Consider the following 17,898-nt stretch of genomic DNA (forward strand, 5'->3'; position numbering starts at 1 on the left):
AGTCACACCAGTGATGCAACATTGCTACCTTATGCTACTATGTGACAATGTTGAATTATTCCCAGCAAAATCTGCAGGTTATTCTGCTGTTAAATTCAAAGTAGTTTAGGGAACTGCAAGGGGACACACGCAAGCAAGTTCTAATGTAATGAGCAAAGAAAAAAAAAAATGTTTATTTGGTTACCCATAGGTGACCTGAGGGTCACATTTGGCTAAGGAGAGAAACCTAATGTTACTATAAATATGTATTGCTGGAAATTACCTCCTGGTGGAAAATTAAGAACATTAAATACTTCCTTGCTTTTTAAGTTGAATTTCAATACTAATTTTCGATCACTTTGTGGAAGATAATTTCAGCAGGACAAGCTTTGGCAAACTAAGAAATTTATTTAAGAGATCTACTGGACTTGGATGATTAAGGCTTTAAGCAGCAAGTAGGATTTTAATTTCTTTCACTTACAGATGAGCAAATCCAAGAGGTGCAAAAGCTATCAGTCAAACAGGAAATAACTTGTAAGAAAGGACTTCAGGCCAAACTAGATAAAATAGTTCATATCAGCATAGCTTGCAAAAATAGAAGTGGTCTGCAAATACAATTGCTCTTAACAATAAAGAGCAAACCCAAAACCCAGTAAATTACCAAAAATCAAGTTAATTGCATATAAAGCCACACAACTCTTCAGCTCTGTAAAGAGAAAAGGCAGAGAAGACAACACCTAAAATAGGACAAAATGATGATTTTTGCCTCTGCTTTCAGAAAGAAGAGTGACAAACTCAAGTCTTTAAGGGGGAATAGTGAATATATAGATACTTCATCAAATAATGAAGAACAACTCAAAGCAATCTATTGATTTGAGGGATTAAATATATTATGATAGAATCAAAATATATGACTAGCAATTTTTACTAATAGTTTTGTTTAAAGGAGCAGTGAGACTATGAGTTATTCAGGGGAAAAAATTATCCAGACTAGTTAGGATGCAAGACTTCAGAATATACTTTGAAGGAAATATATACCTGGAGGTAAATGGGATAAAATACAACAGAACTGCCAAAAACAGAGGCTAAATAACTCAGCTTCCTACTATACCAGATGGAAAATCATTTAAACTAGAAAATACAGTACCAGCACAAGATGGGCAAAAGATAAAGAAAAAGCCTCAAGTTATGTTGAAAGGGTAGCTGTTTGAGAGACTCATCTCTAGATCTATATTATCTTCTCTAACTCAGCACAAGCAGCAGAAACACCCCTGCTGATAATTTACAGTCCTGTATCATCAGCTAACTTTATAATACAGACTAGAACTGGAGTATTGCCAACACTAGTTAACCACAGACTGGAGGAACACAAGTGAAAAGTAAATCTCCAACCTTCAATTGGATATTCATTGCAGGAGTCTGCTATAAACTAAGAACTTGTTTGAAAAAGATGGCAGCTTAAGAAAATCAGGTATATTAATTGACTACAGGATCGGTATGTGCCGTTGCGATGACATCGTGAACAAAAGCAAATGCAATAAAAGTGTATCAAGCAGGATGCCCCTACCTGTAATTCATGCCATTCTACAAGGCACATGCTACTCTGGGCTCTCACATAGAGACTCTAAATTTTAATATTCTAAATATTATAAGTCATATTAAAAAAAAAGTAACAGGAAAGAGAAGCTCATACGCAGAACTTGCAATGAAAGCTAAGAGAAAGTTGCTGTCTCTTATGTTGAGGTAAACATCAAAATGGTTCTTTATCTTAAATACCTGCTGTTTCATCCTGCTAAGAAGAACATTTACTAAGAACTAGTTATTAATGCACTTCTGCGTAAAATCAGATGACTGATGACAGCAAGGGTCTGGAACAGCCTTTAAATCAAAAGTAGCAGGAGAAGACCAGATGTGAAGGCAGAGCTTGAGTACTTTATGACCCAAATAACACATGATCTGCAAACAGCATAAGATGGGACCTGACGAACAGGAAAGACCCTTTAAAATCCTGCATTCTTGAAAAAACCCTGGAATTTATAAAAACAGATTTAATTGAGCAACAGTGAAATAATACTTTCTACAGACAACACAGAAGAACGGATCCAATGTAGTCTAGCTATTCCAGTCAATAGTTACATTACAATCAACCAAACATCACCAGGAAACTGACACACACCTCACCAGATAAGGTGACAAACTGAAGAAGGAAACTGCTGAAGAGCTCAAGTTTACATCGCTCTCCAAATACTAAGAAATAACTGAGCTCACACATCACAGCTCAACAGGAAGTGGAAAAAAATAAAACGAAGTTAGACCCAAGATCTTCACACATATAATGTTAAAAATGCGATCCCTTAAAAACAGAGGTAAATGGTTTTTTTGGGTTTAGGTTTTTTTTGGTCCTTCTCCACTGGCCTTCTATTTAACTTTTGCCAGAATACTGACAACTAGCCCAGAAAAACAGGAAATCCTTCAAATGAGGGGCCAAAAATTTCACTTCAATGGAAATTTAGACAGCCCTTTAAGCCAAAGTCTAGTAAATCTTTCTTTTCCTGAGAAAAAAACTCCCCCAGTTTGGGGGGAGGGAAAAATTAAGGAGCAATTTGGAAAATAACCTTGACTGATAACAGTTGTTCTTTATGGCATGTCCCTAGCCTATTAAAAACACATAGAAAGACAATACATAAGATTCAAAACAGCCACAATCTGAAGTCTCCAAGGCAAACAAATCTTTTACTCCCCCCTCCAGACGGTTTCTACAAATACGATTTTTCCTGCCATTATCACCCTTGCCAGGGTGTTGACTTTTCCACTGAAGACTTCTCCTTCAGCCTTTGTGCTCTCTCTTACCAAAAAATAAAGATACAGAAGTATTCATATTCCCTTTCTAGTGAGGTGACTAATATTTTAAAATGTAGTATCTTGTTTTATGATGGAATTACCACAGAAAGAATTTTAAAAGATAGAAAAAGTTAAATAATCTACAGTCATTTACTGGACTTGGAAAAGGGAAGGATGCACTTATAGGGGCATAATTACCCAGATGGACTGCTACAGTATTGATCATCTGCTGTACAGTTCAGTTTTCATACAAACTGCATGTGCTCAATGTCCAAAGAGATGAGTGTCATAACTAAAGCCTCTGTTGCATTTTTGTCTTGAAATTTTGATGAAAGTCATCCAGATCCAAGAGTAGACATCACCCTTTTGCCCCGCCTGATAAAAGTAACAACACACAAAGATGGTTTTCCTTCTTCCAGCACAGAAGTACAGGGTTTCTGACCCAACAGGCATCCCACTTTCCAGGACAGTATAACAAAAAAGGATCAGTTACAATCTCTCTAGCGTTCCTGCACAGAAGGAAAGATTTCTACCTATGGAAGAGAATTATAGTGGTCCTGTGAAAGACTGTGAGGCTGGGAGAGCAGAAAAGGTTTGGTACTATGCCACCTTTCTACTTTTTTTTTTTTTAAAAAAAAAAAAGCTGACAGGTTCAAATATAAGGCAAAAAAAGTTATTTTCCAAAATCTGAGTTAAAAGCTGATCAAGATAAAGCTTTCGAAGTCTAACTCACCATCTTTTTATTTTGCAGTATCATGTGAATTGCTCATTAAATATTTATCAACATGATTTAAATACTTAATTGTTTTAAAGATTATTTCCGTTTCTTTTTGTAGTGTGTTGAAAAACAGCAATTTCCTCAGTAAATGTGGAAACATTACACAAGGTCAGAGTTACTTTGGGATTTAGTTCAGTAGTAATGTTCAGTTTTCTCAGTATCACTAATATGTACATGCACAAATAACATCACATTATTTGGACACTGCTCAACCCAAGTAATATTTAACAAACAAATCCAGACCTTAAAGTGTCTTTAAAATACTGTGATTAACCTTTACTATTTTACTGCAATTTAAAAATACCAATTTACATACCTGTGATGTTTGGCCCTGTAACTTTGCAAGTTGAGTCGTTCGCATGTTTAAGGACTGGCTCCTTGTAACTGTTGCTCCAGAAGATTTCCCATTAACTTTTCTTTCCAGATGACAAGTTACTAACAACTTTTCTTCTAACAGCACAGCATCCCATGGATCTTCAGCAGTCATGCTTGAAGCCCTCTCTCCATCATTCTCTGCCGTATTTAAAGTCTCCACACTATCCACTTTTGGTTTACTTAGGGGATCCAAATCTAACCAATCAAATTTACTAACATCCCTGCAGCTTTCTGAGGCTGGTAGATTAGAAACTGCGGACTTTATAGCAGTCATTTCCAAGTCCGTGCTCGACTTCCCATTTTTCAGAAATTCTGAGGTGCTTGCAATTTTGTCAAATACTTTTGCCATTTCTGGTGTAAGTACTGGAGGATATATAGGTAGGCTTCCTCCTTGTGGATGGAAAGGTGTAGTAGCTGCCAATGGGTATGAAATGTATTGCGACTGCCTTGGAAGACCAAGATAAATAGGTTCTCTAGAGTGATAGGAGGACATACTTGGATGGAATCCATTCTGAAATACACCAGTCTGTTTTGTGTAGGAAGCTGAGGGGTAAATAGGAGGTAAAGTGCATGTCACAGGTGCTGGTATCCCAGGCGTCCACTGTCTTCTCTGACCTGTAGGCCCAAGATAAAATTGCGAAGACACAGATGGGCTTAAAATAGGATTTACTGGTAACGTAGGTGCTTTACTAGATTCAAAACTGTCATCCAGCAGCAGTTTCTCTAGTTCAGCATGAGTAAGCTTCTCTATGTCAATGGTACTTAGTTTATCTTCCATGCTCTTGGCGTCAGACTCTGGAAACACCATGAGATCATGGTCCTGTTTGTTATGAGTCTGTGCTTTTTGTCTGGTGCTGCTTAAAGAATGAAATGATTGTTTATTACCAGCTACACCTCTTTCTTTCTGCATCTTAGCTAATGCCTCAGCTTCCATCTGCAATGCCTCTTCTTTGTCCACATCTTTTGACCTTGTGGCTGCCAAAGAAGGTGACGAGCGCTGTTTAAATCCATTGTTACTGGATATCTGGGCCATACCGCAAGAGCAGATGTCCATTTAAAGAATCAACACTTCCCTTGTACTGGTTGTCTACCCTTGGCTTTGGAGTAAGTTTAGCAGATCTGAAAAGGAAACGAAACATTAGAAATACATAGTAGTTATTCACGTTTGATTTCTTTTAAGTCATACATTACCAATTGGAAAGGTTACATATGTCCTTCAGAAACCCAGGACACAAAATTTTAAAGAGACTAATTTTTTTTTTTTTGGAAAGTCAAACTTGAAAAGCCACACAGTTAAATTCACAGCCTTTGAATTATGCGAGACCCATTTATTTTTCTTACTAGTACTTACCACTGAGTAAGTACTTGGTTTCTTTTTGCACCACTAAATTTAAGACACAGAAAAGCTACATTCAGGTACCTACGTATTTTCAGATTAGAGGAATTCTGCACACTTCGCCAGGTTCAAATCTCAGAAGTATAAATCGTTCCAAAGACTATACAAACAGCTAGCACTGATGAAGCACATTATCGAGAAGACTTCCACTTTACTTCAATATATTACAAAAAATATAGATGTATCAAACTGCTGTATTATGATTATGATGGTCATAATGATGCTGAAGGACCTCCCTTCCTTTGGAAAACACCATTGTACTTTACCTTCTTAACAAGAGAAATAATGCTTATGAAATGTTATTTCTTTGACAAGCAAAATAAGCGATTTAAGTACAGCTGCTCATTAAGTAATCCCTTCAACAGCCCCTTAAAGAAAGTGTCATTCCCAACTAGGTAAGGGAAGAAACTCTGAAAGGTCACCTTTGCTTAAGGCCAACACCAAGAAAGTGACATCTTATGTTTTTCCAATTCCAATCTTGTGCTCACTACTATTATACAACTTCCCAAATTCACCATGATACCTATGCCTCTTTATTAAAATAATCTTACAAGAGATCACCGCAAGAACTATGTTATTTTTCAATATTATTTCTACTTTACAGCTTTTTACACACAGGTAGGTCAGAGCTGCATCCAGGACATCAGCTGTCTTCCAGCAACAGCTAGTATGCATATCACATAGCAAGATAAAATCATGAATAATGAGTTTCTGCTAGGAGAGTTACATAAACAGCAATCCTCATTAAAACACAGTTTCACTGAACTAGACGAGCCCTTTAGATGTAAATCACCTTGTGTTTAAGTCATGCAACAATCTACACATTAAGAGAGTTCTCTGCAGTAAATAATGCAGAAAACTCAGAAGTCTGTCTTTATGTTCCCTCGCTATTCACACCTATTAGATGGGATTTTCCCCCCTTGAGTCAGACCAGAGATGTGTGCTTTAAACAGACTAACTGTACTTCTGTGGACTTACCACAAACAGCAAGACTCTTAACAGATTTTTAACAGATTATTTAAATTCTTTAACACTCTGGCCAAGCTTTTGTTTTACCTACTTCTCGGTGGCTTATACTATGAAAGACAGACATCTTTATAAGAGGTTCTATACATTTCAGCTAAGTCTGAAAACATAAATTCAGGTGAAACCCTTCACAAAGCAAGATTAAACCAGAACTGATGTTACAGGTACCAAGACAAGACTTAAATGAAAGAGGGTGTCTTTAGAAAGACTGAAACAGTGACAGACTTACAAAGTTACAAAACCCTGAAAACCACGCAACTGAAGTCCTGGGGAATAAAGTCTTAAGGAAGAGCTTTGGAGGTTAACAGTATGGATCCATTCCATGAGATAATGATATTCAACACAGATGAAGTCTACAGAAAAAAGCAGACACCAGATCCTTTTCCATACAGTATATTAATCTGCAGAGTTTGACATTCATTAAAGCCACAACTATTGCCATTAGAAACAACTCCTTTCCTATCTACTGCCTATTTGCACAGCTGAGTGTTGAACCTGATTGGGGAATTGATTAAAAAAAACCCAAACCCCAAACTTTTTTGCTGGATTCCTTTATAGACAGTGCAGGTCCCTGGTCCCATTTACAACACTGAAGCCCTCAGTGCCATTCAGGTATTTCCTACCCTCCTGTTAGCAGGACAGGCATTCTAAGCCTTCTCCTAAAGATTTGCTGAGTATTTTGTAGATGGCATAAGCCTACTAGCCACAGATAACATGGTAACAAGTCTAATATACTTTACACCAACTGCTCAGACTGCCTAGATATCCAAGGGGGCTTTAACCTCTTTATTAACTTATGTCTGGTTAAAATTGCTATGTCAAGTTTTCAGATGCAAGAACACCCTAACTTATGAAGTCATCTCAATAATTCCCGCTTGGCATTTCCAAGAAGCAGCAGCATGAGATAAGTGCAGTTTTCACAGTCTTGCTGTTGCCTAAGGATTCTAAGCAGCAGGATATTTGTTCCCCCCTGAATTTTATTAAAAGAAATAAAAATCAAAAAAACCTACTTTCTGAGACTATTCAGAACTGTTTGGGCTACAACTTTGAAGATTATTAATGCATTCTGGTGCTGCTTGAAAATTATAGCAGCAAGTGATTTTTCTTAAGGAAAAAATATCAAGATTATATGGTCTTCAAAGTAACTATATATAACAACTCTGGCTCCTTAAAAAAGTAGGAAGCCTTATTTTTCTGCTGAAATCGACAGCTTTGATCTCCATACTCACCAAGCAGTCTCCTACTCACAAGAAGTCTCTGTTCCAAAGTCATAACTGCAGATAAACATACATTCCTTAGCACTCAGAAACATGGTGCACAGCTACTGCAGCACATTCATTCATAACATCTAAAGAATACAAATTGCTCAATAGTTACTTATTTTACAATTTCACATTACAGCGATGCATTTTTGTCAGCGCATGATTGCACACTCGCACTGACAAATCCAGTGACTTCTAGCATTCAAGACACAAGAATATTATTATCAGTGGTTACCTGAAAAGTTGAATTATACTTCTATTTTTGCAAGACAGTCTCATCAAGACACACATACACTTAATTAGATCACTGTATTTAAGTCCTGTCCTTGAGAAACTTCTAAAACCAGTGTATAAATTTCTGCCAAATTTTAAAAGCAGACTGCAGTTTTCAAGCAGTTTGAAGTTAAAAATTGATTTTAAAAAATCTGATAAAATTGCAATACTTTTAGCAAAACTTTATCCTGCATGCCAGTTTTTAGCAATAAACTTGCATGATAAAACATCAGAAGAAAAGCTCCCTAGGCATAAGCATGATTAAAATAAGACAGGCCTTCTTTTAAATGCTAACTACACAGCGTCAGTTAACATTTTCACATAGGAAGTTTAGCTTCACTTTGAGCTTCTGACTTTGTAGCCATCTAAGTTCAAAGGCAGAGAGTAAGCAGAATTTAAACTTCTCCAACATTTACAAAGGGAAGGGCAAATTCCATTTGGACCATCCATCAGCAGGAAACTCCTCTCAAACATTCAGAAGAATATGTTTCAATTCAAATCCCAGAAACAGGAAAAACATACCTGAACCATTACTGACTATACCATAAGAATTCACAAGAGGTTTGCAACAACTGGAAGTCATCGGAAGACCTAGAAGTAATCCTTAGGGTCAGGATTGTTCTCATCTCAACCGCTGCACACTATTTTAAGTAACAGTAATAATCAGTTTTCAACTGTCAATCTGTTCACCTTCAAGAGCCCAACCCTCTTTCCAAACACGTAAAAGAATGGGTCAAATGCTTACTTTTTTTTAGAAAAAAGGAAAACTAGAAGCAACTCAAGGGATTATAAAAGAAATTTGAAAGTGATAAAACAGCTTCCTATACTACTTATTTCTCCCTTAAATTTGAAATTAAATGGACACATTCATACTTTATACAGAGCCCCTATATTTACACTGCCCTAGCAGTAACTCACCAATACTGCCTGCTTCAAGATTTGTTTGAAACCAGGTCTAAAAACCTCAACTACCCAATTCATCTACAGCCTTGATGAAAGGGAATCTGTCTCTTGCAGTACGATTTAGTTAACTTTAAGCAATATTTTATTTAAGTATTCAATCAGATATGATCAGACATCAGCAACAAAACTTTACTAATATCAAGAATCAAGAAACAGCAAGATGTCTGACCATCTCCTTCAGATCAAAGCCTCTGCATGGAATGGAAATTAATTTCAAACCAGATTTTCACTTACAGAGGCTTACATAAAAGAACCAAAATATATTTACATATGCACTAATCTAGCAAATATATAAAATTGAACCACGAAGAGTTTTTTTTCCTAATGAGGAATTTATAGGTGTTTGGTAAGAGACTCCAGGATACTACATCTATACCAGGACAAAGACTCCTGAAAATCTAAATTAGTTTCCTATTTTAATGAGCAAGGGAAGACTTTATTAGAGATAAATCCTGTCACCTTAAGCAGAGGTAATCTCACCATCTGCTCATGTACATGTTAACAGTCTTCTCTACTTAAGATGAGTTTTCAAAAAACCCCAAGGCTTTTAACATTCTATTTATAATTTGTTCCAGTGCGAAACAAGCACAGAACATATTATTTGGTAACTCATTCTTAAGAAATACTTTATAGTTATCACAAATCAGTGCACATAAATTCCCCAGAGTCCAAGCACTAAATACAGAAGCAATGATAACAAGTCAGACCATTTCCTGCATTCCTTATAAAGTAATGCCCTGCCATACAGTAGCCAGAGCTTCCTCAAAACAAGTGTAATTTTCACAATAACTCCACAGTTATTTTGCCATTAGTTAAAAAAAGATTTGAGGCATTTGCCTAACAGTGATAGCTAACTTAAGAATTAATAAATCTTGCCTGCATACCAGAGACAGTAGCAGTTTTATGGGATAACAGGGAAAACTTAGCAAAAGATGGCAGCAGTAATATACTATGGAAAGTACTAATCATCTGGAAAGGAATTCATAGCAAGACATTTGCCACAGCAGGAAAACTCCTTAGCAAGAAAAAACATATGAACTTTGATGTTCAAAATCCCTCTCTGCCAGATGCATTCAGATTGCCACAAATCGCAAAACAACTGAATAGATATTTCAAGAAGTCATGTCATGAGTAAGTCCAATATTTTAAAAAATACTGTTAGGTTTAAGTTAGAAGTTTTTCAATAACATGTACATAAGTAGCCATGAAAGGCTAGTGTTTCAGGTATATAGTTCTAGCATGCTGTCTTTCCACTAAAAACTTAGTAGCTTCTTTAATCCAGTCATTTTGGCAAAATTAGAAAATGCCCCCTTATAGATGAGGTTACCTGAAAAACCGAATCTATTTCGCTTCGGGTCACATCTACAGAATCTTCAACGACAATTTCACTAGCTTAAATACATGTGCAATTTTTCATTGGGCACACACTCTGAACCAGCATTCATTTCTGTTTTGCTCAAATCATGCCGCTAATAAATAGAGCGGCAACTGCGTCTCTTAACTTTGATTTTGAAAATTCATTTACATCTAAAAAATACAATTTCATCACAAAACCTCTGATCTTGAGAGCTAGGTGAATAGGGTGTTTCCAGTACTAGAATAGGAAGTCTCCAGGAACATTTCAAGGTCTTTCAATATTGGCAACAAATCCCTTGAAAAATCCAGCCTCAGCTGTACAGAAGACTGTTACTAGACATGGCATACTTCGTAGCTGTAGAATCTTGATTTTTTTGATCAATGTTCCAAGAAAAACAAAGGGTGCAAGCATCTGTGACGATGTCCTGGCCAAATCTTAGAGTAGGCAGCTACAGCTACCTACAGATCATAGTTTTTCCATTGCCACAAAGTATTCTCCCCCTTCTTCAACCAGTGGTTTGCACCGTTAGCCACTGCAAGCCACTCCACCAGTGGATGTGGATACATGCAGATTTAATACAGTATACTGAAGAAGCTTGCAAACATATTTGTGCCATTATACTCCTCCCCTCAAATTTTGAACCCAATCACCATTTCATTTAAGTCTGTTGAAGAGACAGCGGTCTTAAAGACAACTGAATTCCACATAAGTTTCATAAAAAACAAGCAACCTGACACCGCCAAGAACACTGAGTGTCACAGCTAGAATAAAGCAGTAACATAAGCTCATATTATTGGACACCATGGATTTATTACCAGGGTAATCTTTATAAAAGCTTGAATCGTGGCAATAAGTCCCTAAAGCCAAACAGTTGAAGACACAAATCAACAGGAAACGACATAGTTTCATCAGCTGTAGAACTACTAACTTTTGCAGCTCTGTATTTCTCCCTATTTTGTTCTCAGCTCTCTAACACCATACCTGCAATTCTGTTCCTGCACAGTATTTTCTGGATGCAGATACCAGAAAAAGCAATAATGAAACTGATGGCATCCCAGGCCGTTTCACTCTGATGCGCTTGGCCAAGATTTTTTTTTTCCATGCCTTACAGCCAAGCCTATTACCAGCATTGTTTGACAAAGGCTAAGAATTTTATTTCTGTTGCAATGTTTCTCCTTACAGAATAATGCTTTCATACCCACTCCTTGTGTTTCAGAAGTTTGTTTTTAAAAACTTTTTACTGATTCTCTTGCCTTTCAGCCACCTCTGAAGCTGTGCTTTTCTCCATGTCACCTTATGATTCCCACTCTTTCCCACTATCCCCTTTTTTCGAAGAGTACTTGAACACACTCACGCAATACAAAATATTGCACGCAGAATCAATATTAGCTACTGGTTTAAGGGTTTTTCTTTTTTAAGTAGTGCTATTGCCCCAAGTATTTTGATTCCCCAGCTGAGTAATTTGCTCAGTAATCCATGATTTGCAAAATAATTCTACTCTGGAATACCACTTTCACAGAACAATTAAGACTGGAAGGGGCCTCAGGGGGTCTCAAGTTCCATTACCTGCTCAAAGCAGGATCAGCTATGAGAAGGTGACAAGGGTGCTCTGGACTTTATCCAGGCAGCAGCATCACAGACAAAGTTTTAGTTATTCATACAGTGCAGGCCTGATCACAGTAAAGCGTGACAAATTACGTGGAGCATCTATCTATACTAGTACTTCCACTAATCCCAATAGCAGTGGTACCAAGCAGAAAACAGACAACATTTTAAACTATATAACTAATTCAATCAAAAAATCTAGAAAGTGTCTAGAGGGTGGGGAGGACAGAGAAAAGAAACATTTCTGCTATCTGCTTGAATTACTCAAATAGAGATGCATAAACACCTTCCAAATAGTTTTATAACATTCTACAGCATGGATGGAGGACCATGGTAAAACCCAAAATTTTCTAAGTTACATGCCTGAAGTAAGCCCTGCAAATATCCTCCTAATGTCACAAAGCATTCAAAACGCAGCAAAATGCAGGAAGTTCATGATGCAATGTCCAGTGGCTATTAACGCAGAGATGAAAACAACCCTCCCCCACAAAGATCCTATTCTATTCCCTGTGCAGCAATGCACAGTATATACCTCCAACAAAACATAATCAAAACCATTAGTAGAGTAGGGAGACAAAACCATGTCACCACAGCTCTGTCCCAGGCTTAACTTTGTATCACTGTATTAGTATCAACCTACCAGTCTAACCAAATGCAATTCTGCTGCAGTAGCCAAATTATTTCTACCACTTGCTTCAGCAGATGAGTTTCCCCTCAGGCAGGAAACTTGCACGGTTTAAATTATAACCAGCAGACGCTGCTCGGTCACAAACCTCATATTTATGAAAGTATTAGGCAGAATTGTTGATTATTAATTGACAGAACAAACACACTGTTCACATGTACCTTTTTGCTTTATACATTAGAAAATAATAAAAGCTTATTAGATGAATTGATTTAATCATTACTTTTTTTTTTTTTTTAAACACTACACTGGTAGAAAACTGAAGAGGATGGCTACACTCAGTCAGACCAAAGGCTCATCTCATCCTTAACTTGTCTCTAAGGATGGCTTCAGAAATGCAAATGGAATAAAGTCAAACCAAAGCAAGCATGTAATGACACTTCCTCAAAACACTCTTTTAGTCTCCACTAATTTGCCACTCAAGGACTTCCTGAATCCTGAGGTAACTTCTCTAGTATTAAGACCCCGATGGATTTTTACTCCAGGAATTTGTCCAGCTGCACGCTGAACTCATGTAAACTTTAAGCACTCACCTTATAACTCAGCACTGTCACCACCCTCTGCTTTTCTGCTGTGACTACAATCTGAGTAGAAGACTGTATCAGTTACCAATGACCTGTTCTCAATATGTCTCCTGTAACTATTAACATCAACTACAATATTGAAATCTACGAGCTTCAAACTCTATACGGACCAAATTATTTCATCTAGTTCATCACACCAACCTCTAGCTCTGAACTAGTGACATACTCTTAACACAAACACCATGCAGTCCTCATACACTACATGCTGAAAGTTTCCAGTTACTATTGGTATTTTTGTAAGTGATGTTTTGTTTGTAACTATAATGCCACACACCTGAAAATTACAAGTAACATGAAATACGCAGACATACCTTCTCTCTACTTCAGTTTCCTCAATGAAAGCACTCTGAAGTGACAACCATTTGGAACAAACTAAACTTAGTCTGAATAAATAGTTTCAGGTTACATTTCTACTAGGTTACAGATGAAAGTAATATTTCTCATAACTTTTTTTTTAATGTGAGTTTTGAGGAAAACATTTTATTCTAAATCTTTTATAGTTTAAGTGAGGCTTATCATTACTGGCATGCTTTGAAATATTTCCTCCTTCACTTACTTGTCCAGCCTGGAAACAACTCCTGCATTCTTCTGCAAAAACTGACATCACAGCAAACTTCTTGTGTACAAAGGGGCTGGATGAATGCTATATTAGATGACTGATGTTATTGACCACTGCTGATAAAAACTGAACTCTGGTTCTGGTAAGTAATTACACTTCCATATCATCTACTTAAAATACAGGAATATGTTTACGAAGCAAACAATTTACATTTATGCTACACTCTCATTTTTAAGTTTGTTGTACTGTTCTAACAAATAAATAAATAAATACCGCAGTAATTACTGCGCTAACTGCAGACACTAAAAGGGAATACATCTAAAATAAAAAATGGAAGATCATTATCTGAATGTCATTAAGGCTGATCTTAAAATACATACATGTTATGAATTCTAGCCATGTTAGCATTATGCTTATACTATCAATGTTAATTTATTGCAATTTTTAAAGCTTCCATAAGATAGCCTGAAGATTGTTCAAGAGTAAAGACAAACAACATGCAATCCTGCTCTAATCTAGCATTCATTTTTCTAGATAGTACTATACTGGTCTGGTTCTGGTCCCACATCAGTCTAACACAATAACAAACCAACAAACTGCAAAACATCACATCACCTCAGCATTTTTATTTTTTAAGCAACATTTTAATTCAGTTTTCTTCAGCTAGGTAGCAGATATAATAGCAGCATTGGATAAGAAATATCACCAGTTTCAAGTTAACTTAGTTTGAAAAGTAAGAAACAGAGGAACACAGATTCAGAAAAGATGTTTTACTTGACATTTTGAAAAGCATCATTTTCCATTTAAGCCATTCAATTTTCTCTGTTGCTACAGAGAGCTACTTAAAAAAAAAACAAGACAAATAACTAAATCATCAATTTATCTTTATATACACTGATATTCGTACTGATGAACATTTATGTTTGAGTTTCTAATGATGACAATAATACTCCAAAAGGAAAGAGAAATCTCAAGTTTCTAAGTCAGGATTACTATTATTACATTGTGATTAAATAGGACAAATTATTTTATTAAATCAATCAGAATTCTAAATCTTTCTTGAGACCTCCTATGCATATTTTTTTTTCAATAAACCAGCATCTTTATGTAAAAGACTACTCAAATACAGCACAACATTTAAGAAGATGTGACTCTAAACAGTTTATTACTTTTTTGGTTTGGGGTTTTTTCCCCCCTAACAAAAGGCCATTTAACTTCAAGTATTTGTTACTTTACTTCTCCCTGTGCTTTCTCACACTGTCGTTATCTTTTATGCAACTTTCTTTCACTGCCCACTTATTCCTATTAGTTTTGCTTCAACTTGCTTTCAGTTGTTTATTTTTTTAAAAAGTTAACTTGGTGGGCATTATAGCCTCATTCCCACCCCACCTCCCAACCTAGTAAATGAGCCCCATCTAAGCAACTTCTCTTCCTCCCAGAGGCATAAAGAAAGTATTTTTCCAGGCCCATTCTCAGCGTTGGGGGAATGAAGGACACAACCACCTTCAAAGTTAACGAAGCCAACTAACAAAATACTTCTGTCTGTCAGATTTCATTCCCTCCACCCCACTTCTGCTTCCCTTCAGATTCCTCATAAATCACCCATCACTACTACTCTTGAACACAGTTTATATTCTAAGTAGGTATTGCACAACATCTTTTACAAACATCACACATCTTTTCTTGCATTTTCAGTTCCGTTCGGAAAAAGATCTGCATTAAATATGCAAGGTTGTTATTAAAACCTTTGCATCTCTCCCCTACCCCAAATGAACTGCACTATGCAGAGATGCAGGCATACCTTTTTTTTTTTTTTTAGTGCGTTGATGCAGAATAATAAACTCGGTCAAATTGTGAACAGCAAAACAGCCACACGCTTCCCTGTATTACTACTAATATCCGAAGAGCTCCCGGAGGAAACAGCAGCGCTGTTTAAGGATCAGCTTTGTAAACAGCCAAACTTCTGCGGAACCAGGGTAACGCACGATCCCACGGCTAGTTAACCCACACGAAAGGCCAACAAGAGGATGAATAAAAAGACCTGGAGGTTCTTCGCGGCGACAGCCAAGGTCCCCCCTGCACAGGGTGCACAGGGCTCCCGAAACCCTGCCCGGCGCCAGGTGACAGCCACCTGCCTCCCCCGAGACTTCACCCTCAGGTACAAAACGCACCTGCGAAGCGCCAGCGGCTCCCAAAGACGCCCCGGGACCACCGTTCCCTGTCAGGACCGGCCCCGCTCCGGCGCTTCAGACACGCAGTTACCCCTCAAGTACCGCCAGCGGGCAGCGCCTCCGCCGCCTCCCGGCGCTGACGAGGCTGACCCCGGCCCCGCCGCCCACCCGCCACAGCGGCCCGGGCCCCGCCGCTCGCAGGTGCCGCCCCGGCCGCCCCCCGGGCCCAGAATTGCGCCACGGCCGAGCCGGTAGCGCCCGGAGGCCGCGGAGAGGGGCGAAGCGGGGGCAGGGAGCAGAGCCCCAGCCTGGTCCCGCCATCCAGCGGCGGGGGCTCCCCGCGCCTACCTCTCAGCGCCGCCGCCCCGCGGCTGCGGCCATTTCCCTTCTTCCCTCCCGCCGCCGCCGGGACCGCGCGCGCCAGGCTGCAGGCAGCCCCCTCCCGCCGCCGAACCGCCGCCGCCGCCGTGCGCTCACTTCCGGCCCCGGCCCTGAGGAGATGGGCGGGGGCGGGGCGGGGCGCGGCGCCGGCCGCCTCACTGCGAGCCTGCCTGGGGCGCCCGGCCCGCTGCCACCTCACCTGTCCCCACATCGCTGCCTCCCCTCAGGAGGAGCCCGCCCGGCAGCAGGAGGGGTCCCCCCTCCCCCGGCCGGAGCAAACGGGCCGTTAGCGGCCGGCGGGGGCCCGGGTGGAAGCGCCGGCCCTGTGGCGGCCGGGAGCCCCTTCGGCCACGGGAGCGGGGGCTGGGTGTCTCTGAGGTGACTCTCCGTCATTTCCTCCCCTTATCGCCCCATCTCCCCGAGAACGCTCGGCACGACTGGAAACTTGCACAACGCACCAAAAAATGTCAGGGAGGGGGGCGGGGAGGGGAAGGGGCAGGAGCCGGGGCGCCGAGACAGGCAGCTCCCTCGGCCGCGGGGACGGCACGGCCCCTGCCCGCCGGCAGCAGAAACCGCTCGGGAGGAAGAGCTGAAGTGACGGCGGTGAGACGGGGCAGCGCCGCAGCGCGCGGGGTTTGGTGCGAGGAGGAAACAATTTCGTCACTTGCCCGTTGAGGACTCCAGCGGTTTGGAACGACGTGTTCCGCTGAAGAGAGTTTTGCCTAATTTAACTTCAGAAAGTACTTCGTTTGGCCCCGGCTGATCCCTGTTGTCAGCTCCAGCCTTCCTGACATACCAGCACGCCTCGGAAAGACAATGTTTTGGTTTGACCTTCACAATAGCTTCAAAAGAATATAATGCTTTGAGTATGCTCAACAGTATTGCATGTGGGGTTTTATACAAAGTTGAGACAATGGGCCTTTCATAAGATCAAATTAAAAGTTGTAATGGGCGTTTTGAAGTAACAGTATGATTTTTAATGTAGATGCAAAAGAATTCCAGAGAGAATAACTTTATATTTGGCCCTTTCAGGGGATACTACTTAAAATAATCAAAGAATTCAGTTTATGCCTACTGGTATTTTGTTCAGCACTTTAAGCACACTAAAGTTCAAAAAAATACAAAAAGCTTAATGAAGCATAGGAGACGTGAAAAAGTGTCAGCTCAGAGGTGACACTATAAATGAATTAATAAAAATAAATACATTGCTGGTAGTGACATTTTTCTGTGTGATTATATATATACCCCACCATTTTAGCTTCTAAGCATTTTCTATCGGATAAATCTTGACTTCGCACCATTAAGGTTAACAAAAGCCCTTGCAGGTGACTTCAACGAGAGCAAAATGGAGACTTGGAAGGCTGACACAAAATGTGTTCCTGTGGAAGCATCAGCGGCGTAATTCTTTATTTACATGGATTAAAAAAATTACCAGAGTTGTTACTACCCTTGTGATCTAAGCTATTGAGAATTTTTCCGGTTGTCAGTTATTAAGAGGAGAAATTGATCCTTTCTAACGCCATTCCAGTATTGGCAGTCAATAAGCCAGTTCTGCTCCAATTTTGAACACAGAACGGAGCATCAATAGGAGACACCTACTTTTCTCTCAAGGTCCAGGTTTCTTTCCAGACTGCCTGTCCAAATACACCTGCTTTCCGGACTG

The 17,898-nt window shown here is 39.3% G+C and overlaps 1 protein-coding gene across 3 annotated transcripts in view; it reads right to left on the reverse strand.

Annotated features, from left to right (window-relative positions):
* PIK3C2A (phosphatidylinositol-4-phosphate 3-kinase catalytic subunit type 2 alpha) overlaps positions 1–16,885 on the reverse strand; it is a 53,991-nt gene extending 37,106 nt beyond the window's left edge. For all 3 annotated transcript variants that reach the window (XM_063331638.1, XM_063331639.1, XM_063331636.1), the window contains exons 1-2: positions 16,203–16,885; positions 3,915–5,092 (exon numbers count right to left, since the gene is read on the reverse strand). In XM_063331638.1, the coding sequence (XP_063187708.1) occupies positions 3,915–5,027 (1,113 nt within the window). In that variant the 5' untranslated portion in view covers positions 5,028–5,092; positions 16,203–16,885. The remainder of the gene's footprint in view (positions 1–3,914; positions 5,093–16,202) is intronic.
* Between the last annotated feature and the right edge of the window lie 1,013 nt (positions 16,886–17,898).

This window comes from Chroicocephalus ridibundus, chromosome 4, assembly GCF_963924245.1.
Source record: "Chroicocephalus ridibundus chromosome 4, bChrRid1.1, whole genome shotgun sequence".
Lineage (NCBI taxonomy): Eukaryota > Metazoa > Chordata > Aves > Charadriiformes > Laridae > Chroicocephalus > Chroicocephalus ridibundus.